At 43.7% G+C, this 27,747-nt stretch overlaps 1 protein-coding gene across 1 annotated transcript in view; it reads right to left on the bottom strand.

Moving 5' to 3' along the window:
• The window catches only part of gnptab (N-acetylglucosamine-1-phosphate transferase subunits alpha and beta), a 93,229-nt gene extending 66,888 nt beyond the window's left edge, over window positions 1-26,341 (bottom strand). The window contains exons 1-8 of the mRNA XM_070900125.1: window positions 26,209-26,341; window positions 17,844-18,054; window positions 16,742-16,827; window positions 13,701-13,820; window positions 12,696-12,734; window positions 10,983-11,188; window positions 10,232-10,296; window positions 6,158-6,292 (exon numbers count right to left, since the gene is read on the bottom strand). Coding sequence (XP_070756226.1) covers window positions 6,158-6,292; window positions 10,232-10,296; window positions 10,983-11,188; window positions 12,696-12,734; window positions 13,701-13,820; window positions 16,742-16,827; window positions 17,844-17,972 — 780 coding nt within the window. The 5' untranslated portion in view covers window positions 17,973-18,054; window positions 26,209-26,341. The remainder of the gene's footprint in view (window positions 1-6,157; window positions 6,293-10,231; window positions 10,297-10,982; window positions 11,189-12,695; window positions 12,735-13,700; window positions 13,821-16,741; window positions 16,828-17,843; window positions 18,055-26,208) is intronic.
• Window positions 26,342-27,747: the final 1,406 nt, after the last annotated feature.

Raw genomic sequence — 27,747 nt, 5'->3', positions numbered from 1 at the left:
GTCCTAAATGGCTTACCCCTTATCCTTAGACTGTGACCCCTGGTTCTGGACTTCCCCAACATTGGGAACATGCTTCCTGCATCTAACCTGTCTAAACCCGTCAGAATTTTAAACGTTTCTATGAGATCCCCTCTCATTCTTCTGAACTCCAGTGAATACAAGCCCAGTTGGTCCAGTCTTTCTTGATAGGTCAGTCCCGCCATCCCGGGAATCAGTCTGGTGAACCTTAGCTGCACTCAATAGCAAGAATGTCCTTCCTCAAGTTAAGAGACCAAAACTGTACACAATACTCTAGGTGTGGCCTCACCAAGGCCCTGTACAACTGTAGTAACACCTCCCTGCCCGTACTCAAATCCCCTCGCTATGAAGGCCAACATGCCATTTGCTTTCTTAACTGCCTGCTGTACCTGCATGCCAACCTTCAATGACTGATGTACCATGACACCCAGGTCTCGCTGCACCTCTCCTTTTCCTAATCTGTCACCATTCAGATAATAGTCCGTCTCTCTGTTTTTACCACCAAAGTGGATAACCTCACATTTATCCACATTATACTTCATCTGCCATGCATTTGCCCACTCACCTAACCTATCCAAGTCACTCTGCAGCCTCACAGCATCCTCCTCGCAGCTCACACTGCCACCCAACTTAGTGTCATCCGCAAATTTGGAGATACTACATTTAATCCCCTCGGCTAAATCATTTAGGTACAATGTAAACAGCTGGGGCCCCAGCACAGAACCTTGCGGTACCCCACTAGTCACTGCCTGCCATTCTGAAACGTACCCATTTACTCCTACTCTTTGCTTCCTGTCTGCCAACCAGTCTCAATCCATGTCAGCACACTACCCCCATGTGCTTTAACTTTGCACATTCTCTTGTGTGGGACCTTGCAGAAAGCCTTCTGAAAGTCCAAATACACATCATCAACTGGTTCCCTCTTGTCCACTCTATTGGAAACATCCTCAAAAAATTCCAGAAGATTTGTCAAGCATGATTTCCCTTTCACAAATCCATGCTGACTTGGACCTATCATGTCACCTCTTTCCAAATGCGCTGCTATGACATCCTTAATAATTGATTCCATCATTTTACCCACTACCGATGTCAGGCTGACCGGTCTATAATTCCCTGTTTTCTCTCCCTCCTTTTTTAAAAAGTGGGGTTACATTGGCTACCCTCCACTCCATAGGAACTGATCCAGAGTCTATGGAATGTTGGAAAATGACCATGAATGCATCCGCTATTTCCAAGGCCACCTCCTTAAGTACTCTGGGATGCAGACCATCAGGCCCTGGGGATTTATCGGCCTTCAATCCCATCAATTTCCCCAACACAATTTCCCGACTAATAAGGATTTCCCTCAGTTCCTCCTTCTTACTAGACCCTCTGACCCCTTTTATATCTGGAAGGTCGTTTGTGTCCTCCTTAGTGAATACTGAACCAAAGTACTTGTTCAATTGGTCTGCCATTTCTTTGTTCCCAGTTATGACTTCCCCTGATTCTGACTGCAGGGGAGCTACGTTTGTCTTTACTAACCTTTTTCTCTTTACATATCTATAGAAGCTTTTGCAGCCCATTTTAATGTTCCCTGCAAGCTTCCTCTCGTACTCTATTTTCCCTGCCCTAATCAAACCCTTTGTCCTCCTTTGCTGAGTTCTAAATTTCTCCTCGTCCCCGGGTTCGCTGCTATTTCTGGCCAATTTGTATGCCACTGCCTTGGCTTTAATACTATCCCCGATTTCCCTTGATAGCCACGGTTGAGCCACCTTCCCTTTTTTATTTTTACGCCAGACAGAGATGTACAATTGTTGTAGTTCATCCATGCGGTCTCTAAATGTCTGCCATTGCCCATCCACTGTCAACCCCTTAAGTATCATTCGCCAATCTATCCTAGCCAATTCACGCCTCATACCTTCAAAGTTACCCTTCTTTAAGTTCTGGACCATGGTCTCTGACTTAACTGTTTCATTCTCCATCCTAATGTAGAATTCCACCATATTATGGTCACTCTTCCCCAAGGGGCCTCGCACAACGAGATTGTTAATTAATCCTCTCTCATTACACAACACCCAGTCTAAGATGGCCTCCCCCCTAGTTGGTTCCTCGACATATTGGTCTAGAAAACCATCCCTTATGCACTCCAGGAAATCCTCCTCCACCATATTGTTTCCAGTTTGGTTAGCCCAATCTATGTGCATATTAAAGTCACCCATGATAACTGTTGCACCTTTATTGCATGCACCTATAATTTCCTGCTTGATGCCCTCCCAAACATCACTACTGCTGTTTGGAGGTCTGTACACAACTCCCACTAACGTTTTCTGCCCGTTGGTATTCCGTAGCTCCACCCATACTGATTCCACATCATCCAAGCTAATGTCTTTCCTTACAATTGCATTAATTTCCTCTTTAACCATCATCATAGGTGGTCTCTCGAACAAGGATGAATTCACAAATGTTTCAATGAAGGACCAGTCCTGAACTCCAGTTGAGGGGGTGGAAGGTGCCTGTGTGTGGATTTTTTTATTTTTTATTTTTTTTAAACGTATGGTGACCGTTACACACCAGCCACCACACGGGCTTGACAGAGCTAGGCCTTTATCGAGTGACAAGAATTAACTAGGACGACTGGAGACCTGCTCTGCTGCACGGACCCAGTGCGCACACATATCGCAGTGTGGGCTGGCCCGTGCTGCACCTGGGCCCTCGGCTCTTCTGGGCCCCGTACCCTCATCTGTCACACCTCCGCCCACGATGTTCCAGGGCCCGGCGTTCCAGCTCTATGTATTGCCCCAACCTGCGGTGGTGTTCTCACACACAGGTCAGGCTAGCCATTTACTGGTAGTTGTTTGCTGATTATTCATTCAGTGGTAACTTTTCCACCTAACTGTTGTTTGTGCGTTCCCAGCTTCCCTGCCAATTTATCAATATACAACACCAGAGGAATAAATGGCAGCCTTTCTTTTCTAAGTGGAACAGAAAACATTAATTCTGAGCACTATTTCAAGTTAATCCATTACTGCAGGACAATGGGTCCGAGGTACAAGCTTGTAAAGGGCTGATGTTAGCCAGCATTTTTTCAGGCAAAGAATGATCCATATTTGACAGTCTTCTAAATGGGACAGTGGAGGCAAACACATTCAAGAAGCAGACAGATGATGTGATGTTCGGAAGGGGAGAAATAAATGCAAATGAACTAAATGTCCTCTCCTCTAGAATTATTGCCAACTGATAGTTATGTGCGCATTGCGAAATGGCACTCTGGCAGATGCAGCTCCTAATACTTCTGCATTTTCCAAACCTGCATACAATTTTATCTATAGAGACCAGCTTACAAAATCTCTTGCATGGAGTAGTTTGGTTTGGTGATGGTTATGGTTTAACCAGACACTGGCTGAGTTTCACAATGCGCCCAGCCGCACCCAATTAGATACTCATCCAGTATCATAAAATCAGCAGACATCTCTGGATTTAAACCACATATTCCACTGTTAAAGTTGATGTGTATGGCCCAAGCGATCAGCCTGCAGAAAACCATTACCAAACAAAACTAACATACAAGCAGAGTTGCCATAAACATTTCCCCACCCCTCCTGTATGACTGGTCAAAGAAAATTTGGGTGAATAGAGGGATTGGTTCTTAAAATTAGCCAACAAAAGGGACGATGCATAGCTACCTTGATAGTGACTCTGGTCACTAATGAAATTCTCATTAGTGAGAAATCATGACATTTCCTATGTGAAGGAATGCAGCTTAAGGTCTTGGCTTAGAGAAAAGGGAAGCAGCAAATTCTCACCAGTATAATGTTAGTGGTTATATCACATTTAAACTCAGTCAAATCTTTAGCAGACATAATACAGCTGACTCTGCTTTTGCAGTGTACCTTAGGTACAACTGAGAATAAATTAAGTAGAACCCTCCATACTTCAGCAATATGTGAAGAAATTTGTTACTATGGTTTTCTTTCCGGATGCTCAAAATCGACTGCTGGAGCCCAAAGCTGGCATCACATTTAATGACAGCAAAATCTGTTGTAGGAATGCATCGAGCTCAGAAGATGCAGAGGCGACCATATTTGTGTGTATATAACTACATAACCTGTGACAAGGGGCTGTTTACACACAATCCTTCGATTGTGGTCAGGAAGGTAGAAGAATGAAATCTACAAATAGCAATGGTATCGATCCTTGAGAGAACACAGGCTCCGTTCCTGGCTGCCAGATTCAAGTTCCCAGCTACTACGGAGTTCAAGGCACAGAATGCTCAACAAATTTGGGGGAATCTCAGCTTCAGTGGAGGACTAGTGAGAAATACGAGCAGAAAGCTTCATCTGGAGGCAATGATGGAGCATTCCCTTCTCCAGTCCCTCCCAACCCAACCTCTGCAAGGTCCTGAATTACCATGTTCACCCTTACGTAGAAACTAGGTGCAGGAGTAGGCCATTCGGCCCTTCGAGCCTGCACCGCCATTCAATTAGTTCATGGCTGAACATGCAACTTCAGTACCCCATTCCTGCTTTCTCGCCATACCCCTTGATCCCCCTAGTAGTAAGGACTACATCTAAGTCCTTTTTGAACATATTTAGTGAATTGGCCTCAACAACTTTCTGTGGTAGAGAATTCCACAGGTTCGCCACTCTCTGGGTGAAAAAGTTTCTCCTCATCTTGGTCCTAAATGGCTTACCCCTTATCCTTACACCAAATCCAATCCTGTAGCAGCTCCAAACACCGGAAAGAAAGTCTTTTATATAGTGTCTTTCACGACCACTAGACCTCTCAAAGTGCTTAACAGCCAATGAAGTACTTTTGGAGTGTAGTCACTGTTGTAATGTGGGAAACGTGGCAGCCAATTTGCGTACAGCAAGCTCCCATAAACAGCAATGTGACAATGACCAGATAATCTGTTTTTGTTATGTTGATTGAGGGATAAATATTGGCCAGGACACCGGGGATAACTCCCCTGCTCTTCTTCAAAATAGTGACCATGGGATCTTTTACGTCCACCGGAGAGAGCAGGGGTCCTCGGTTTAACGTCTCATCCAAAAGACGGCACCTCTGACTGCTCCTCAGAACTGCACTGCAGAGTCAGGCTAGATTTTTGTGCTCAAGTCCCTGAAGTTAGACTTGAACCCACAACCTTCTGACTCAGAGGAGAGTGCACTACCCACTGAGCCACAGTTGACACTGGAGATGGTCATCTCTGCAGGCTTTGGCTGAAAAGTCAAACAGGGCAGGCAAGAAGCCAAGATGACCGACATAACCAGATTAGCCAGGTCATAGTAAACAGATGACTGCATTTCATGCATCTGAGAGCTGGCATCTTGATTTTCTTTAATCTTTTATTAAATAAAACTTCTGAATGGAAGCATCAGCTTTGGGAGAGGGAAGGAAAACCAATGATAAACGATGCATGCCACATGTCAAAACATCGTAAAGTGGAAATCAGGGTTCTGTCCACTCGCACTCACCTCCACGCATCAAAATACACAGCCTGCTCCACTCTCTAGTATGCGACAGTAGTTTGTCACTTGCTTTTTCTGTAATAACTAGCACTTCAATTATTTGAAGAAATGTTCATCTGCTCATCAGTAGCAGACCAGTACAAACCTATTGCTCAGTACCTAACTGCTCAACAGGTTGCAGATTTACTGAAGTTCACCCCAGTTGTAAACCTGTTTCTGCAAAGAGAATGGTTTTCCTCAAATGAAAGTAAAAATATATACCCACTTCTATGAAAATCCAGGCAGCATCAATTCCTCCCAGTGCAGCACAGGCATTTTAAAAAAACTGCAAAAGTCTTTATTTGCTAAATGCAGAACTTCATCACAATTGTTTGGATATATTTTAGAAAGCAGTGTGTGAATGGAAGTTAAATCATGCCAAAAATAAATAGAATGTGAGGTGGAGATGATCATGTGCAAGGTCAGTAGTTCTGCTCCCATTTCCTGAGCTCTGGCTGTGGGATATTATGACAGAGTTGCATTTAGAGATACATCAGTAGCCCTATTTTGAAATTAAAAACAATTGGAATATAGGGTTAGCGGCAGTCTGGTTTCCAAATGCAACCGATGGAAAAATTATATATGTATATCTCATTTATAAAATACCCAAGTTTCCATACTGTCCCAAAACCCTTCATGAGACAAGATCTCACCTGCTTCATTTTGCCAGTAACAACTGGTGGCAGTTTGGCTCGAAGTTGTTCCTCCTCTTTGCACGATGCTGGAAACCCACTCAGGAAAGCAAGATTCTGCATTAGGACTGACCCAGGAGATTCTTTATCTGTGGTCTAGATAAGTAAGTTACTTCCCATTAATTTTTTGCAGTTACTGAGAGATAAAAATTACAAGACACAGATCAGCTGAACAGAACTTTCAGCCAAGCAAAAAATTCCAACCACATTAACATAATTTATCATCTTTTAAATATTAAATGTTAAGGGGGTCGTTCACGCACAAGTTAAAGTCAGAAACTCTTAAGCCAACATTAATCTCGCTTCTGAAACTACTTCTGTTCAATCATGTTACTTTAAAAAAGGGGCACAATCTTGACAAAGTATAAAGAATAAGGTTTCTAAACCATGACAGCGATGTGAACTGGGTCAACGTAATTGATTGGCACACGATGATAAAATTAATTAGTCTTCTTCAAAGGCTTGCAAAATATTTTCTTGAAGCCAATACCCTTGAAGCAATTCTAGACTATTGATGAATTTTAACATCAATGTGAACTGTTCTTTCAATGAAGCAAGCTTCTTGAATATCACCAATCTGTGCTAATGTCCCACACTACAATCAAATTCAATGACCAGAGTGTTTATTTGGTACAAGTAGTTCTGCTGTACATAACTCAGGGACTTCACTGTAATTAGGGATTAACCAAGGTTACTAACAAATAGAAACTGAGAGAAAGGGCAAATATAATCCAACAAAAGATGCCACGGCTTCAAATAACCACTGTTCATTTACATTATATTCAGTTTCATGTAATCAGCTGCCCAAAGAGTTATTAAAACTTCAAAAGTATTAGAACTACACATCACAACGAACATCATTCTCCAAAAGATTGCTAAACTGAATTATCAAGGCCATAATTTTATCCTTTCTGGAGATCAACCCCCCAGTTGCCTTTTCATCATATCCTTCAAACCCTTCCAGAAATGTATTCAATTGTTCTTTGAACACATTTATACCGGTACATTTCAAAGGCCTTCCCTTGTAACTTGGTGAAAACTTACTGAATGTATCCTATTTGTAAAATAAAAGAAGTTTCAGCCATCTAACTTTTTTCAGCTTTTGAACACTTTTGTTTTTGCATTGCACGCGGCAGGGAAGTCCAGTTCTGTGTTTCAAAATAATATTGTGTACTTTAAAATGCAGTCACAAATGGGAGAGCAGAAAAACAACCTAATCAACTGGAAATAATTCCGTTAACGTCTACTTCCCTCTTAGGGTCCAGATTTTCAGACAACAGTCATGAGGATTCCTACCATTCTCAAGACCTCTAAGTTGGTGGATACAATTAAGAGCTTTATACTGCAATTAAGACAAAGAAGCAGTTTGTTTCTCTAAGCTGCTGTACATAAATTCAGATAAAGTTTGAAGACTCAACAGAACAATGCATTTTTACCAACTGAGCCAAAGCATGCTCAATAATGCAATCAGAAAACCAACTGAGCATAGTGCAGAATAAGTGTCATCTGCTGGAAAAAAATGTTTTCCAATATGCACAAACCATTAAAGGGCCTTAAAAAATATAATAGCCCCTCTCTGCAATGGCATTCTGGCTGCTGCTATAAAAGCATCCATGACAGTATTTTTTGTGCTCACTGGATATGGCAACATTGACACGGTCATATTTATTGCCCATACTTAATTGCCCTGAGGAAGTGATAGTGGGTCATCTTATCTAGCTGCAGTCCTAGTAGTGATGGTGCCCCTACAATATTATTGGATAGAGAATTCTGACTTTTGGCCAGTTAACTTAAAGGAATGGAAACATGACCAATTCAGGATGGTACTCAACTTGGCTGGGGAACTTGGAGGCGACTGTGTTTCCATGACTATGGTGGTAGTAAACAACGGGCTGGAAACTGCTGTCAAAACAAATCTGGCGAGTTGCTAGAGTGCATCCTATAACGCAACTACAGTAGGGAGGGATATAGAGTCCAGTGGCAGGGTGCCAAACAAGTGAATTACTTCGGCCTGAATAGTGTTAAGCTTCTTGAGTACTGTTGAGGCTGCACCCACTCAGGCGAGTGTCTATTTGTACATCCAGAAGACAATTGCTAAGGCTTCGCACAAGAGATTAGCAAAAATAAAAGTGCACGCAATTGAAGGTATCCTTGTGATACGAAGTGGTAATTGGTTGGGTTAGGAGACTTTTATTCTTCTGGAAGTACATACTTCGAATGTATTTCGACTGGCAGAATGTGACAAGTGATGTTCCCCAGGGATCTGTTCTGGGATCTCAGCTTTTCGTCATATACAGTAAACCCTGCCGCTGCTTAGCGCGGAATGGCACACACTGACCTCATGGGAATTTGGGGAGAGAGAAGAAGTGAGCTGCAAGGGGAAGGGCCAGGGATCTGACTGGGTGAAAGATCCAGGTACAGCAGCTTTGTAACACGCTGTGTCCAGTGTTTTAAGTTGTAAAAGGTCTTGTTGCACTGAAGGCTGTCTGTAGTTGTAAATTGTGAGCGGCTCAGAGTGCCTCTTGTATATTTTACCATGCAAGTTATTTGGGTCTCGCAACAAGTGTCCATTTTGGTAGGTGACTGTCCATTTATACAGGTTTCACTTTATATTAATAACTTGGATGAAAGAATAGAGTTGTAGATCCAAGTTTGCAGGCACAGTAAGTTGTGTAGATGGGAGCAGGAAGTTACAAAGAGACACATATTAAATGAGTGGGCAAAACTGTGGCAGATGAGAGTTCCATGAGGCCCTACCTAGAATAGTGTGTTCAGTTTTGGTCTCCTAATCTGAGGAAGGACATTCTTGCTATTAAGGGAGTGCAGCGAAGGTTCACCAGACTGATTCCCAGGATGGCAGGACTGACATATATGAGGAGAGACTGGATCAACTGGGCCTGTATTCACTGAAGTTTAGAAGAATGAGAGGGGATCGCATAGAAACGTAAAATTCTGACGGGATTGGACAGGTTAGAGGCAGGAAGAATGTTCCCGATACTGGGGAAGTCCAGAGCCAGGGGTCACAGTCTAAGGATAAGGGGTAAGCCATCTAGGACCGAGATGAGGAGAAACTTCTTCACTCAAGAGTTGTTAACCTGTGGAATTCTCTACCGCAGAAAGTTGTTGAGGCCAGTTTGTTAGATATATTCAAGAGGGAGTTAGATATGGCCCTTATGGCTAAAGGGATCAAAGGGTATGGAGAGAAATCAGGAAAGGGGTACTGAGGTGAATGATCAGCCATGATCTTATTGAATGGTGGTGCAGGCTCAAAGGGCCGAATGGCCTACTCCTGTACCGATTTTCTGTGTGAGCTCATTCACTTTGGATTCAAGAAAGACAAATCAGAATACTTTCTGAATGGCAAGAAGCTAGGAACTGTGGAGGAGCAAAGGGATGCGCGTGTCCACATACATAAATCATTACAAGCGAGTGCATAGGTATAAAAAATGATCAAAAAGGGTAATGGAATGTGGGCCTTTATCTCAAGGAGGTTGGAATACAAAGGGGAGAAAATTATGCCTCAGTTGTAGAGAGCCTTGGTCAGACCCCTTCTAGAACACGGTTATCAGTTTGGAGTACCGCACTTCAGGAAGGACATATTGGCCATGGAGAGGGTACAGCGCAGATTCACTAGAATTACACCAAGGCTTAAAAGGTTACATTATGAGGACAGCTTTGTTTTCCCTTGAGTTTAGAAAGTTTAGGGGTGATCTAATTGAGATGTTTAAAAAGATTTTTAAAAGATTTGATAGTATAAAGAGAGAGAAACTATTTCCTCTGGTGGAGGAAATCCAAAACAAGGGGAACAATCTTAAAATGAGGGCTAGATTGTTCGGGGGGGATGTCAGGAAGTACTTCTTCACACAACGGGTAGTGGAAATCTGGCACCCCTCCACCAAAAGGCTGCGGATAATGCGACAATTGTAACACGAATTTTATTTCAGCATTAACTCATTTCATATATTTAAGTATGTGAATATTTGCTTGTTAGTCAATGATAACGTAAACATAATATAAGGAAATACAAAAACCTACCAGATAGCCTCTCCATGCCAATCTTTTATCATTTTGCTTTTGTATTGCCGAAAGTGTGTCATCCACTAAAAGAAAATGTTTTAATGTTATATTCATTGATTATTTAAAATCTGCGTGACCCCTTATCTATTTGACTTCAGGACAATGCAAGGATTCCATGATGCACATGCACAGTAGAACTATTTTAAAAGAATAACTAAGTTGACTGCAGCACATGCTCTGTAGCAGGGGGTTCATCACCTAATTAGAGTTTCACAGACCAAAAGATGTGATCTAATTTAGAAAGTAACAAACTACAATTCGGCATAAACGGAATATGACTCTCACAAATTGCCCTTGAAATTCAGTCATTGCTGTTATGCAGCCAATCATACAAAGCAAGATTGCACAAAAGCAATGAACTGAATGCCCAGTTAATCCATTTTTCGTGCTCTTGGTTGAGGAAAAAATGTTGGCAGGGACTCCAGGAGAAACTCTTTTCCTTTGACGATTTGCATAGGATCTTTTACAACAGGAGCCTCAGTTTAACATCCCATCCAAATGCTGGCATGCTCTCTGCTTCAGCCACTACATTCTAGTTTCAGAACCCTGTGTAAAAAGGTTTCTCCTACACTGTCCTAATTTTCTTACATTTAATCTTACATCTATGTCCCCAATGTATTTGATGTATAGTTTTTACAAATGAACATATCATCCATTTTGTTTCACCTATTTTAGCCGTACATGTAGTTTAAGGCCACTTTACATTTACCTTCTTTTTGAGTATTGAACATAATTACAGTAATATTGGACGATGGATTTTTCAGCTTTGGTATTTGCAACACATGTTTTCCAGCTTGAAAGTGAGGGTAGAGTGAAGGCAGTTCCTTGACTGTAACGTTTGCTGGTAAACTCGGATCCAAAACGATCATTGGCCCCTTTACACATTGCGACAATAGGCATTCTGGCTGCTTCTCACTGTAATCAACAAGTCTGTATTCATACAATGTCATTAACATAGAACACACTCCAATCAGTAATAAACAGACATTTACTACTCCATGCTCACTGCTTTTAGCCTCTTCAGCTGTAATGGAAATATTTGTAGCTACTATTAAATTAGTTTTGAAGCAGGAAATTTACTCAATCCTTTCTCCAACCAACTTAGTATTTCACATTACTATTTCAATCAGGACAGTAAGACAGCCTACTGCACGGATATTTCCATCTCCACAGCAGCACCCTGCAGGCTCCAACTCATTGACAGCAACACACTCCTGACCCCCAAACAAACTGGACCAGTATCAGAACAGCTGGCCCAGATAAACCAACCCATCCCAAGGCAGGAGGATGCAGGATACTCACAAACAAGCCTGTCCAAGGGTTTATACAAAGATTCCTCAACAGTGGAACACATTAATCACTATCGCCGTCATAGGGCTCCTCAACAGAGTTAACAAGCCTCTTCACTCATTGTAGGCACCAACATCCCCAACAATCCGAATGGAAGAACAATGAGACACTCACTGCTCTATCCCTCTCTGCTTCCCCCCAAAAAGGACTTGGAAAACCACAAACCTCCAAGCTAACGTGCTCTTTATTAAACTACAACATCTCCAACCGCACCCCAAGAGGAACATTTCCTCCTCCAGCCCAGATTCACCGATTTATACAATATTCCCCAGCGCTCGACAGATACCCGGATCCCATGCCTAGAGGCAAACAGCAATGCAACGTTCTTTACTTGATTTTCAGTTTTCATCCAAAACAGAAAATGCAAATGCTTCTAGCTTTCAGTTAAGGCAGGAGTAAAACCTTCCTCTCCAAAACCAATCACCTTTATGCCCTGTTTTTTTGCCACTGTAGACGATGGAAACCATTAATCACAGTCCTGATGTAATATGCTACAACTACTCTTCACTACAGCCTGTTCAACTGTATATTTAAATAACATTCACAACATGACAGTTTCTTAAAAATAAAGATTTTTAAAAAGATACAAAATAAATCATGAAATATCATTCTGCTTTGCAAATACCCTGTACAAGAAAAGCATTCTTTAAAAATGTAGCATTTTTGAAAATGCTGGTACTATTACAAATAAATATTCACAGCAACAATAAAGTATAAAAACTGTCTTGAATTTAGTGTTTTGTATTACAATTGTTTTTGTGGCCCAAAAGAAGTAACTTAGTAGCACACTAGGAAAGAGTTGGGACACTCAGACTAGAAGTCACCAACATCATGGCCATCTCCAGTAACCTAACAATCCTCCTAGCCAAAGACCACGATCCATCAAAACTGGGAAACAGCAATTGTCATTCAAGTTGATTACCTCCTGTATTTATCCACATTATATTAAACTTGCACTGCGCTAAAAATGGCAGCATACTGTAAACCATTTGCAAATCAACAAAATACAACTCTCAAAAACTTTTCAAAGGTCTTTTGAGAAGCAGTTTAGTATCAAATACAAGTTAATTACCTTTTCTTGGTGGCTTCTGTGGCATTTCCAAGACTTTCCCTAAAGAAAGAAAAAGCTAATTCATTAATAGATTCGTCAATTTTTTTCTATTAAGTTGAAAACTTTATGGTAAATGAGACCAGGACCACACACAGACTATATATATTTTACACAAATATTCTACAGTACTGACTTCTACATATATACTGAAAGGTGAAGGCAAGGTGGATACCTTTATTCAAAGTTATATAAAAATTATTGCTTACCAAAATCTGGTTTTATCTGTTTTTGAAATCGAGAATTCTTAGCTGAAATGAAGCACGAAGTATGCTCTTATTCCATGCTTCATAAAAGTATATTTTTTCAGTATAAATTGAGTGTCCTTTCCCCCAGACTTGCCTTCCTCTTTAAGGGTCAGTGACTACATAACTACAGAAAAATATTCCCTCAGTCATAAATCCAAAGTCTGGGCTCGATCCGTCACTTGAGCTTGCCTACCTCAGTTGAAAATATATATTAGGCCTAAAGCACCACATTTACCCCGAGAGATGGGAATTTGATCTGATTCGGCTTTAACAGTAACGGCTGCTGGTTGATTTTTAAAAAAATTAATTCTCAGGTGTCGTGGCAAGCGTTGCTCATATGTGGCTCGCTGGGCCACTTCGGAGGGCAGTTAAGAATCAAGCAGGTTGGAGTGGGACTGTAGTCACACACAGGCTCAGACCAGGCAAGGAAGGCAGGTTGCTTTCACTAAGGGCCATTAGTGAATCTGTTGCATTTTTAAATGACAATCCAACAGTTTCATGGTCACTTTAACTGATAATTTATTCATTTATTTTAAACTGAATCGGAATGCTCAAACTGCCACGTTGGGATTTAAACTCGTGTTCTCTGGATTATTAGTCCTGTAACATACCACTGCACCCTATCACAGACCTGTACAGAAGCCTAGGCAGTGAGGGGGAGGAAACACAAAAATTGCAAGCGGCTGCCAAAAAATGTTTAAAGGTTAAGGGAAACACACACCTCAGGGTACGCTGTTCTTTCTTCATCTGTTCCCTTACTGTGTGTAGTTCCTTTAGCAAACCCGGGTCGGTGCCATTCACCCACGTATACACCACATCAATTGGCATTGGTAGACATAACCTAATACGTACAAAAATGGTATTAAAAAATATTTCATTCTTACTCCACTACACCAATTATCTGAAGTTACACTTGAATAGACATTCAAATGAACAACTTACAATAAGAGTAAGTCTGCCAAGTATGTTGATGCAGAACAAAACAACTTTACCGTGAAGTACATCATACACACACATTACACTTACAGTACGTAGGTCCTGCAATCAACTTTGTCAAGCATTCAAACAATTGCCCGGCATTTCCGTGCTGCAACTGAAAAGTGCTGCCATGTCACCCAATCATTTTAAGCCTGCTATTTCAGTTGAGGCAGGGTATGGTGTCATCACATGGCACAACCTAGAAGCTTTTCTCCCCCTAAAGTAGTGTAAAGAAACTGCACGTACAGAAAAATTGACTTTGTAGGCCCAGTTTTAATAAATCTGAATACCTTGCTTGAAGCATTCTTTCAACAATTAGTTATTCTTAGTAAGTTGGAGATAACAGCTGTTCCTTACTATGTCAGGAATACCACTGCCAAATTCTGAGCTAAATTCCTGTTCCTACCATTAGGTACACCCTCAAGAAATCCATTTGCACTAGTGCGAACTTTATTTGCTGCACCAGCCACCCATGTGGTCTCCAAGTCTGCCAATTTATACTGTGCATATATTGGTGCGAAGCTAAAGCCCCTTGCCGTAGCTCAGTGATAACAATCTTGCGTGAGTCAGAGGCTTGTGGGTTCAACTCTCACTTCAGATTACAGCACAGAAGGAGGCCGCCATTCAGCCCATCTAGCCCGTGCCAGCTGTCTGCAAGACCACTTCAGCTAGTCCAACTCCCCCGCCCTTACCCCGTTGCCCTGCAAATCTTTTTCTTTCAGGTACTTATCCAACCACCTTGTGAAAGCTACGATTGAGTCTGCCTCCACTACCCTTTCAGGCAGCGCATTCCAGATTGTAAAAAAGTTTTTCCTCATGTCGCCTTTGTTTCTTTTGCCAATCACCTTAAATCTTTGTCCTCTGGTTCTTGACCCTTCTGCCAATTGGAACAGTTTCTCTCTATCAACTCTGTGCAGACCCCTCATGATTTTGAATACCTTTATCAAATCTCCTCTCAACCTTCTCTGCTCCAAGGAGAACAACCCCAGCTTCTCCAGTTTATCAACATAACTGAAGTTTCCCCCATCCCTGGAACCATTCTCCTAAATCTTTTCTAAACTCTAAGGCCTTCACATCCTTCCTAAAGTGCGATGCCCAGAATTGGACACAATACTCCAGTTGAGGCCGAATCAGTGTTTTTTTTTAAAAAAGGTTCATCATAACTTCTTTGCTTTTGTACTCTATGCCGCTATTTGAGGCCCAGTATCCCGTAAGCTTTTTTAACCTCTTTCTCAGCCTGCCCTGCCACCTTCAATGATTTGTGCACATATAGCCCCTGTTTCTGTTCATGCACCCTTTAGTTTATATTGCCTCTCCTCATTCTTCCTACCAAAATGAATCACTTCGCATTTTCTGCATTAAATTTCATCTGCCACGTGTCTGCCCATTTCACCAGCCTATGTCTTCTTGAAGTCTATCACTATCCTCCTCACTGTTCACTATACTTGCAAGTTTTGTATCATCTGCAAGTTTTGAAATTGTACCCTGTACTCACAAGGCTACATCATTAATATATATCAAGAAAAGCAGTGGTCCTAGTACTGACCCCTGGGGAACACCACTACTCTCTGTTTCCTGTCACTTAGCTAATTTCATATCCATGCTGCCACTGTCCCTTTTATTCTATGGGCTTCACTTTTCTGGCAAGCCTATTATGTGGCACTTTAACAAACGCCTTTTGGAAGAACATGTACACCACATCAACTGCATTGCCCTCAGCAATCCTCTCTTATCTCATCAAAAAACTTGATCAAGTTAGCTAAACACAATTTGCCTTTAGCAAAGCTATGCTGGCTTTCCTTAATAAATCCACACTTGTCCAAGTGACTGTTAACTCTGTCCCTGATCATAATTTCTAAAAGCTTCCCCACTACCGAGGTTAAAATGACTGGCCTGTAGTTGCTGGGTTTATCCTCTCACCATTTTTTGAACAAGGGTGTAACATTTGCAATTCTCCAGCCCTCTGGCACTACCCCCGTATCCAAGGAGGATTGGAAGATTATGGGGAGTACCTCCGCGATTTCCTCCTTAACCTCCCTCAGCGTCCTAGGATGCATCCCATCTGGTTCTGGTGACTTATCAACTTTAAGTACAGCCAACCTTTCTAGTACCTCTGCTTTATGAATAGTACTGCGGGAGTGCTGCAATGTCTGGGGTGTTGTCTTCCCAATGGGACGTTAAACCAGTAGATGTAAAAGATACCACGGCACTATTTTGCAGAAAAGCAAGGAGTTCTCCCCGGTGCCCTGGCCAATACTTATCCCTCAACCAACATCACAAACAGATTAACTGGTCAGTATCACATTGCTATTTATGCGACCTTGCTGTGCGCAAATTATCTGCTGCGTTTCCTACATTACAATAGTGACTACACTTCATAAATATTTCATTGGCTGTAAAGTGCTTTGGGACGTTCTGAAGTTGTGAAAGGCGCTATATAAATGCAAGTCTTTCTTTTAATGGTCCAATTTATACCATACAAATGCATGTTTTAAGTGTATGCTTACTTCCTTGTGCACACTCCCATTGAACGAGCTGCCTTTTACCTGCACATGATTTCTGAAAGTGCATTCTTTTCAGTAGCAAAAGAACAAACTTACATGCCTCCTCAGTGACCCAATCACCTAACAAACCTCTCAACAAACTCCTTGCCAAAATAGACGAGATATGAACAGGTTTACAGAGCTAAAATCTCTCAAGCAGACTGCAACAAGGTCAACCCTTATAGGTGTGATCTGCAATCTTCTAAACCTTTAATCAAATGTCTGAAAATAACTATTTTACCTATTTTGGAACGATTTTCCAGCTACATTGTCGCGATAAGAATCAAACATGACATGATATTGATCACGGCTCCATTCCAAGACAACCTTGAAAAAATAATCCAATTCAAAAATTAATGTAGAATATTTTTTTGTTTGTTCATTAACACACAAAATCACTTTCCAGTACAGTTCAATGTCACCTTAATAAGACAACAGTCTTCAGGGGTCAAAGCTTAACCTTACTAGATACATGGGCAACAAATTCAATATTTCCAGAGTTGTAATTGGCATTCAAATTAACAGAATTGGTTACAGCTATTCCTAAAATAGGAACAAAAATGAGATTATATTCCAGACTCAACAATATCTATATGGAACACAAAGGCCCAGAATGGAACTCTAAATTGTAAACTAGTGTGAATATGTTGAGAAGCAACTAGCCTGTGGAAAGCTGTAGCTGTAATGACCCTGCATCAAGACAGTAATGAAACCAGGAGGCAAAGCAATGCTAAATGATATTATTGCACATAGGTTTATCATTCCAGTGTACCAGAGGCCAAAAAACAAATTTAAAACTCGAGATTTGCAAAGCCATCAAAACTGATAAAATCAGTACTGTTACATAATTTGAACAGCAAATCAAGAAAGTCACAAGGAGCTGTATTAACCATAAGATAAGAAACAGGTTCTTACAACAGAAAATATAATACTCCAAACAGCCAAACTGATATTCAGACAAGAATTATCTTTATTTGAGTGATTCTTACTATGTTTACCTTTGTTTATAATAATAAAAATCACGCTTGATCTATGGGAACAAGGATGGGCGTGAATGTGTGAGCTGATCATTTACCAATGCTTTGCCTCCTGGTTTCATTACTGTCTTGATGCAGGACCTTTAAGGCTACAGCTTTCCACAGGCTAGTTGCTTCTCAACATAGTCACACTAGTTTACAATTTAGAGTTTTATTTTTCTAAACTAGATGCTGCACCTGTTATAACCAATTGTGAATATAGCAGCTTTAGAAAAATTACAGAATGATACTTGAAGATATTCAGCCAAATTTACTGACAGAGTAGTTTAGGTTTATTATTTATATTTTGTTTGACAAGTTACTTACCTCTCCAAACTGAAAGGCAGACACAATCATGAGCACTAACCCTCCAAAGCAGAGGTAAAGGCCGTATCGATGGGACAGACAGGTGTAGGTCTGCCTCTGAACCAACTTCAGCAATGAATTAAGGACCATGGCCAACCTGACATACTCCTGATCACACACGCAACCAAAGGCTCTGCAAAGTCACAAACTCATCTGTAGCAGGCTCAGATCACTGTAAAGAGAAAAGAACACAAAAGCTCTAATATGCTATCCACACTGAATGATTCTACCGAGTTACAACATAATGAAGCACCGCCTACACTGTGGCCTGTTTAAGATTGATAACCATCCATTTTAGGCCAGCTCCTGTGACAAAGTGCACGCCTCTATTTATTTAATGTGGAACATTAAAAAAAAATTCAACATGAAAATTGCAGATGAAAAACATATTAAAGTCACATTTCCCATCTGGCAAGAAACAGGCATACAAAATCATATGAAAAAGCTGTACATATTGTTTAAAACCAGAATGCGAGATACAATAAGTGCCATATATGTGTAATTGCAACCTAGTAGGCTTTAAAAATAACACATAATTGCAAAGAACAAGCCTTTTGGTTATTGCACGCATTTTCAAATGTGCTATTACTGCTCGTGACACTTGTTCTCGCTACTTTTGCCAATTTTCTTTCCTCTCCTGAAGGTGCCAATTCTCAATACGCGAAAGCTTTGCTTTAAAGTGATAATCTGGGCTGCACTTTGCCAATGCCACTCAGAGCCGGAAGTGTGTTGCTAGAAGTAGCTACTTTAAGGCATTTCTGCAAAGATTGGCACCAACATTAAGCAGCAACTGGGTCAGTGCCAACCTCCGAAGGCATTGAAGCAGGGCGAACAAATGCATCTAAAATAAAATGCTGTAAACGAGTTGTGAAGGAAAGCATAAAATATAGTTAAATATAAATAAATAATCTACATATTTTAATATAATAGTCCTGTGCGTGCAAAACTCTGTTACATATGCAAATCAATCTAAAATGCTGGGTGTGTCTCAATATTCTAAATCAAGGAACACTTTTTGACCTCAGTCTATGTTTTCTAACAATTGCATTTGTGGCCTTAGAGAGAGACAAGTTCCATCTTGATACGTCCTTACTATACAGTATAAATGCACACTATGCCCATGCTTGAGAGGTCAGTCTGTGACCCGTCCTTTATTTCATGGCACTCAAGTGATGGAAGTGGGTGCAGCTTCCCCTTTTATATCTGAAGGTCTAGGTTAGGAGTGCCTCCCACAAGTTCACCACCTAGTGGTGGTCAGTGTTCTCAGTGTACAACTTAGGTCAGATTATACATGGGTTACAATGCTGGTTGAATACATAACTTCATCTCCCCCTCCAAAGTCTTATTGGGATCACAGGTTGAGTCTCTCTGGTGGTTTACGCTCCCTTGTAGAGCGCCTGAGTTGGGGCTCCGGTTATTGGGCGCTGGCCTGAGTGTCTGCTGTTTGCAGTGCCTCAGGTCTGTACAGACTGCCCACAGTGACTGGGCTCTCCTCCCTTTGGTCACCTGTGGTGGAGTGAACTCTATATCATGTTCTTCCTCTGCTTCTTCTATGGGGTTGCTGAACCTCCTTTTTGTTTGATCCACATGTTTGCGGCAGATTTGTCCATTGGTAAGTTTAACTACCAGAATCCTATTTCCCTCTTTGGCAACCACAGTGCCTGCGAGCCATTTGGGCCCTGCAGCGTAGTGGAGGACAAAAACAGGGTCATTTACATCAATACATCGCACCCTCGCATTCCTGTCATGGTAGTCATATTGTGACTGGCGCCTGCTCTCGACAATTTCTTTCATGGTGGGGTGTATATAAGGGATAACCGGGTTTTGAGCGTCCTTTTCATTAGCAGCTCTGCGGGTGGAACCCCTGTGAGCGAGTGTGGTTGGGACCTGTAGACCAACAGGAGGCGTGATAAGCGGCATTGTAGGGAACCCCCTTGGATTCTGAGCATCCCCTGTTTGATTATCTGCACTGCTCGTTCTGCCTGGCCGTTTGAGGCCGGCTTGAACGGTGCCGTTCTAACATGGTTAATTCCATTGCCTGCCATGAAGTTCTGGAATTCAGTGCTTGTGAAGCACGGGCATTGTCGCTGACCAAGATGTCCGGTAGACCGTGGGCGGCGAACATTGCCCGTAGACTTTCTACCATGGCAGAGGATGTGCTTGAATTTAAAATGTCACACTTTATCCATTTGAAGTAGGCATCAATACAACCAAAAACATTTTCCCCATGAAAGGACCTGCGTAGTCCACATGGATGCGTGACCAAGGCTTGGCAGGCCATGGCCAGGGGCTAAGGGGGCTTCCCTGGGCGCATTGCCCAGCTGGGCACACGTATTGCACCTGCGAACACAAAGTTCCAGATCTGCGTCTATCCCTGGTCACCAAACGTGTGAACTGGCAATTGCCTTCATCGTGACAATGCCCGGGTGCTCATTGTGGAGTTCTCTGATGAACACCTCTTTGCCCATCTGGAGCATGACTACGCGGTTTCCCCACAGTAGGCAATCGGCCTGAATCGAGAGTTCATCCTTGCTCCTGTGAAATGGTTTAAATTTCTCAGGGCATGCCCTGTACGTGGCTGCCCAGTCCCCATTCAGGACACATTTCTTGACTACAGACAATAGCAGGTCTCTATTTGTCCAGACTTTAATCTGACGGGCTGTCACGGGTGAGCCTTCGCTTCCGAAAGCTTCAACAGCCATGACCATCTCAGCAGCATGCTCGGTAGCTCCCTCAGTGGTGGCTAGTGGGAGCCTGCTGAGTGCACCGGCGCAGTTTTCGGTGCCCGGTCTGTGCCGAATTGTGTAGTCACAGACGGCTAATGTGAGTGCCCACCTCTGTATGCGGGCCGATGTGTTTGCATTTATGGCCTTGTTGTCGGCCAAAAGGGACGTTAGGGGTTTGTGATCTGTCTCCAGCTCAAATTTCTTGCCAAACAGGTACTAGTGCATTTTCTTCACCGCATATACACATGCGAGCGCCTCCTTTTCTACCATCCCGTAGCCCCTTTCTGCCTGGGACAGACTTCTGGAGGCATAAGCTACCGGCTGTAACTGACCCTTGGCCTCGACATACTGCAACACACACCCGACACCATAGGACGACGCATCGCACGTTAACACAAGTTTCTTACATGGGTCATATGACGTTAACAGATTGTTGGAACATAACAAATTGCGTGCTCTATTAAAAGCCCTTTCCTGACTGTCCCCCCAGACCCATTTGCGACCTTTGCGTAGGAGCACGTGTAGCGGCTCTAGCAGCGTGCTCAATTTGGGAAGAAAGTTACCAAAATAGTTCAGGAGCCCCAGGAATGAACGCAGCTCCGTCGTGTTACGGGGTCTCGGTGCTCTCTGGATCGCTTCCATCTTGGACACAGTAGGGCTGATCCCGTCTGCTGCTACCCTCATCCCCAGGAATTCTACCTCTGGAGCTAGGAAGACGCACTTCGCCTTTTTCAGTCGCAGCCCTACCCGGTCCAGTCTGCGTAGCACCTCCTCCAGGTTGTGGAGGTGTTCTTCAGTATCGTAACCCGTAATGAGGATGTCGTCCTGAAAAACCAACATCTCTGGAATCGACTTGAGGAGGCTTTCCATATTTTGTTGGAAGAACGCAGCGGCCGAGCGAATCCCAAACGGACATCTGTTGTACTCAAAACAACCCCTTGTGTGTCGTGATGGGTGGTCAGCTTCTTCGACTCACTCGCCAGCTCCTGGGTCATGTAAGCTGAGGTCAGGTCCAATTTTGAAAAAAGTTTGCCACCGGATAGCGTCGCAAAGAGGTCCTCCGCTCTCGGTAGCGGGTACTGGTCTTGGAATGACACCCGATTGATGGTGGCCTTCCAATCGCCACATATCCTGACCGACCCATCCGCCTTGAGCACCGGCACAATCGGGCTCGCCCAGTCACTGAATTCGACTGGCGAGATGATGCCTTCCCTCAGCAGGTGGTCCAATTCGCCTTCTATCTTTTCCCGCATCACGTACAACACCGCTCTGGCCTTATGGTGTACTGGCCTGGCGTCCAGGTTTATGTGAATCACTACCTTGGCCCCCAAGTGCCAATGCCGGGTTGAAATAATGAGTCAAATTTGTCCAGGATCTGTGAGCATGATACTCACTCCACAAAGGAAATTGCATTGACATCGCCCCATTTCCAGTTCATGACAGCAAGCCAACTCCTCCCCAGTAGTGCGGGACCGTCCCCTGGGACAATGCAGAGTGGCAGTCTGTTCTCTGAATCTTTGTGGGTCACGACTACCGTGGCGCTGCCTAGCACTGGAATGATCTGCTTTGTGCAAGTCCGTAGCTGTGCGTCAATCGGCGATAATTTTGGCCTCCTGGCCTTGGACGCGCACAACTTTTCGAACTGTTTGATACCCATCAGGGATTGGCTGGGCCCCGTGTCTAGCTCCATTGATACTGGGATGCCATTGAGGAGCACTTTCATCATTATCGGTGGCGTCCTGGTGTATGAACTGTATACGTGCTCCACATGAACTCGCTGAACTTCAGTTTCCAGCGATTTCCCCCAGCGTTCATTTCTGCAATTTCTGCAGGTATTTTGCTCACCTCTGCAAACTCCGGCTGAGTGTGTGCCTCCACACCTCCAGCATGAGCTGCTGTTGGAAACAAAAGGTCCCTTGCCAGTCGATCATCCCTGACTGCCCCTGTTATTGTCCTTGAGTGCACCATTAACAGGTGTTGATGGCCCCATTACTGGCCGCGTTGTCCCTTGCAATGGCATGAATGGCAGTTCAGCTTGCCATTGTCTCTGTCGAACTCCCCCTCTGGGTTCGACTACATGTTGGGGCATGTCCGATTGCCCTTGTCTGCCTGGAGAACTGTGTGCTGCTTTAACAATGTTGAATCTCTGTCCCAACCATTCCTTAACACAGTACCTCTCGTCTGTTCTGCTGGTGGCCATGCTCGCGTGGTTTAAATCCCAATTTCTTGTCGCCATTGATACGTCCTTACTATACAGTATAAATGCACACGAGGCCCATGCTTGAGAGGTCAGTCTGTGACCTGTCCTTTATTTCATAGCACTCAAGTGATGGAAGTGGGTGGAGCGTCCCTTTTTATATCTGAAGGTCTAGGTTAGGAGTGTCTCCCACAAGTTCACCACCTAGTAGTCAGTGTTCTCACAGTGTACAACTTGGGTCAGATTATACATGCGTTACAATGCTGGTTGAATACATGACACATCTTAGCAAAAAATATTATGCAATGTAATGCACACTCCTTTCCCTACAAAACAGCATCATCCAAATTACTATGGACAATACTGGAGATTTGCTAACTTTTAAAATGTTGTAACAAATAATATAACAATAGCACAACCATAAAGAGATGCAAGTTACTAATTTGTTTCATTGTACTTGAAAAGAAAACTCAAAAGATAAGAGTATTCGGCACAGCGAGGCACAATCCAGTATGGCTGCCATCCAACTACATTTTCAACATCCCAATTTTGCTTTATCAATCTGCTCGGCAGATTATTCAAAATATTCATCAATCCAGCTGACTGGTTCAGTTTTCACAGAAAAGTGGATCAAATTACATCATCACTGGGTTAAAGAATTCTCAGAAAATCCTGCAATCCCATTTAATAAAAGTTGAGTTTGATTTATTCAGCCACCATAAACCAGTGGCTTTGATAATACCTCATCCTTTTTATACTTGAAATCAGTCTTGTTGATCTTCTCTGTACCTTTTCTAAATTTACTTTTTAAAGCTGTATTGTCAAGTTTGCCAGACAGAGGCCCCATTTTACAGCAAAGCTGGAATGCAAAATCTCTTACCCACACATGCAGAAAATGTTAATTGATTAGAAAGCATAGATGTCAGTGTCTGTACTCTAAGCAGTTAAATCAAATCGCTGAGCACTTTTTGAACCAGGTCTGGCTTGACACCGGAGTTGCATTGTATGCAGCATTAAACACAAGTGCTGGGAGACCTAGTCTTAGAGGGAGTCTCACGCCACAACTCTCCAGTCAGGTTCGGCCTGACCCCGGATTTATACTGCAACGTTAGCACTATTGCGTAAACCGCGTTGCAGTTAAGCAAAATACAGTGCAAATGCATACAGGGAGCAACAATCAGAATCAACAGTTTGGTTTTGCTGTACAGTTCCGTAAACTTGCACCTGGCGCTTCTGGCTAAATATCCCTGTATTGTTTCATTTGGAGAGCAGGATGTTTGTACTTTTGCGATCCAAAAACAGCAAATCTATTTCTGGAGTCACTGAGGGGCAGGGGTGTCCCACCAGGGGTCACATACAGACCCCAATCCCTGGTGACCCGGCCTTCTAAGCCCACACAACTCACTTCTACTTGCAATCTTCGACAGCATCTCCCAAACCCGTGACCTCTATGACCTAGAAGGGCAAGGGCAGCAGGCACATGGGAACACCATCACCACCAAGTCACACAACATCCTGACATAGAAATATATCACCGTTCCTTTATCGTCGCTGGATCAAAATCCTGAAAATCCCTCCCTAACAGCACTGTGGGAGCACCTTCACCACATGGGCTGCAGCGGTTCAAGAAGGCGGCTCACCACCACCTTCTCAAGCGCAACTAGGAGATGGGCAATAAATGCTGGCCTTGCTAGCGACATCCATATCCTGTAAATTAATTTTTAAAAGATATTTCTTATTTATTGGTTTGCCCAGATTACATTTTCTGGGCCTGGGCTTGTGGAAAGGTCTGTTCTTAGTGCTGTCTCATTGCTGGAAAGATTCCAAATCAGATCTGTTGAGAACAATGCAAGTATTTGAGACCTTTGGTTTAAACTTTGTACGTCCCTGAAGCACCAGATCACACACTTGCGCAGCCAGTGAAGGAAAAAGCTTGGGCACTTGTGTCACTCAGTACGTTTGAACTGCAACTTTAGCATTGGCACGTGGTGATTTCCGCTTTGCTCAGACGCACAGCCGTACCCAAATCCAGTCTGTAGTGAGCAAGACTTCCTGGAAGGGGTCAGCCTGATAGCCACTTATGTTCTTAATACAAATCGGGTCCAGTGTTTAACCAGGTGTAAAATCTGCCTGGGGAGCGAGTCCCTTGGCGCTCCGGGTCACTTTTTTAATTCCGTGTGTAATTAATTTAAAATGTTTAAACAAGGCAGACACGCTGGAAAATTCTGGAAATAAAAAGTAGGTTTGATAGCATCTATAAAGAGAAAAGGCAGGTTAATATTTTAGGCAATGATCATGCATCAATAGCAAAACATCTAAGAGAAAAGCTGCTGCTGATAGACTTGCTGCAGCATTTTCTGCTTTAATTCCTTAACTGCAGTACTTTCGACCTCCCATCCTTTTTATTTAAAAACAACAGAGAGAGGAGCTATGCAAGTGCAACCAAGCACAGAGCTCTCTCCTCGGCAATGGGACTGAAATTTCGGCCAGACATCACCACCAGTGTCCAGCCTGGCAAGAACCAGACCTGCAGACTACTAGCTACTGTGCAAATGCAGCCTTAAACTGAACGGTCATCAGTGACTGAACCTCCCTCCCTCTACTCTATACACCTCTCCTCCTGACCTCTCCCCTTACTCTTTTCATCTTCCACATCCATCATCTCTCCTATTCCTGTCAACACCCCATCCCTCCGCCATCTCCCCTCTACCCGTCCCCCCTTCCTTTCACCCCCCCTCCCCTTTACCCCCCCCCTCCCGTCCCCCCTTCCTTTCACCCCCCTCCCGTCCCCCCTTCCCATCCCCTCTCCCGTCCCCCCTTCCCGTCCCCTCTCCCGTCCCCCCTTCCCGTCCCCTCTCCCGTCCCCCCTTCCCGTCCCCTCTCCTTTACCCCCCCTCTCCCGTCCCCCCTTCCCGTCCCCTCTCCTTTACCCCCCCCCTCCCGTCCCCCCTTCCCGTCCCCTCTCCTTTACCCCCCCCCTCCCGTCCCCCCTTCCTTTCACCCCCCTCCCGTCCCCCCTTCCTTTCACCCCCCTCCTGTCCCCTCTCCTTTACCCCCCCCCCTCCCGTCCCCCCTTCCTTTCACCCCCCTCCCGTCCCCTCCCCTTTACCCCCATCTTCCACCGTCTCCATGTCCCTCCGTTCCCTCCCGTCTCCCGTCCACCACCATCTCCCCGCCCACATACTAATATTTCTCGAATGCCAGTGGTGCCCAGTTACCCAGCTCCAGCACAGCCTCCCATTCCCGGCTGTCTTCCCTTCCCCGGCCCGCTGACCCTCACCCCCGGCCCCGGCCCCGCAGCCACCCTCCCACTCCCACTCCCCAGGTAGCCGCTCCGCTCCGCTCCGCTCCGCTCCCCGGGGCCCTGATCCACACGATGATTATATATCTATGATGCAGAGACCTGTCTCCGGCCGCCCATCCCCGGCCGCTCACTCCGGGCCTCAGGCCGCGCCAACCGGCGCCGCATTCAAACCGCACTCGCGCTCCCAACCGACATTCGGCCGCTCGAGCCGCTGCTGGCCGCACCACGTGACCCGGCCTGCCCCCACCCACCCCGACAGCGCGCATGCGCCATTCACCACAACTAGCGACACCGCGCATGCACGGTTATCATCAAATCCCACCCCCGGCCTTGTGCGCTGTTATCGACCCCGCCCCCGTCATTTGAGCGCAGTGGCGGGATTTACAGACGCCATCTTGAGTGTGGCAGGACAGATGGGCGGGGCTTACAGTTAAGGCGAGGCAACCTGGCTGATGCCTTCGAAAGATTTGCATTTATATACTAATTCATTAATTTTGGAGTGTAGTTACTCTTAGTGACACTGTTAGATCAAATATTCACTAGAATGTTAGGAGTATTTATAGAAGAGATGACACAAAGTGCAACTGAACTTATATTTGATAAAAATATATAAAACTTATATTTAATTAAAAAATACATTATCTGGTCATTATCACATTGCTGTTTTTGGGAGCTTGCTGTGCGTAAATTGGCTGCCATGTTTCCCACATTACAACAGTGATTACACTCCAAAAGTACTTAATTGGCTGTAAAGCGCCTTGAGACGTCCGGTTGTCGTGAAAGGCGCCATCGAAATGCAAGTCTTCTTTCTTTGATCAAATTACAACTTATGCAAAGGCATTCTGTCACAATATCAGGAGCACCTATTTCTTTTTAATCTAAGTCTTTATGAAAAGAAACATAAGATAACTATGTCAATCATTGACTTGACATTGTTGCAAGTTCCATCATATCACCTCCATTTGTAAACACGTCTCAATACAATACCAACTTTAAATCACTATTGCAATTTGCATAACAAACTCAGCCGATATGCCAAGTCTCATATGCGATTTACACCCCATGCCTTATAGAAGATTTCGCACACAGTGTTCAAACTTTGGAAAAGAAACTACATTTTCCCAGCCATTCACTGCCATTAATTTGCCTTTCAAATACCTTTAGACTATGTCAGTGCAATGATGGCATAAATTGAGAAGCAAATCACCAATAAATGCTGTCATATATGTATACTCTGTGTATATACTATGCTGGTACCACTAGAGGGTGCAACTGTGGCAGGCCCAGGCAGGAGCTGTATAAAAGGCTGGCCACCACATGGTGAAGGCAGTCTGCAGGCACAATAAAGAGACTAAGGTCACAGCTGTTCAAGCACAGCACTAGGCCGCGTGGAGTTATTCTACAGATAAGTAGAGCCATATTAACTGGCGACAGGTACAGATCACGGACTTACACGCAAAGATGGCTGCCGCTGGTAGTTTAGAAAAGTTTACAGAGGGTAAAGCCTTTATTCGGGTTTCACTGGCCAGGTATTGCTTCTACACACACCGCCACACTGAGGGCCAGGATTTAGCGGAATATGTCGCAGACCTCCGAAGGCTCGCAGAACCGTGCGAATTTGACGAACTCCTCAACAAT

Source organism: Pristiophorus japonicus, chromosome 15 (genome assembly GCF_044704955.1).
Source record: "Pristiophorus japonicus isolate sPriJap1 chromosome 15, sPriJap1.hap1, whole genome shotgun sequence".
Classification (NCBI taxonomy): domain Eukaryota; kingdom Metazoa; phylum Chordata; class Chondrichthyes; family Pristiophoridae; genus Pristiophorus; species Pristiophorus japonicus.
Note: the sequence above shows the minus strand (reverse complement) of the source record. Positions and strands in the feature narration are given on the sequence as shown.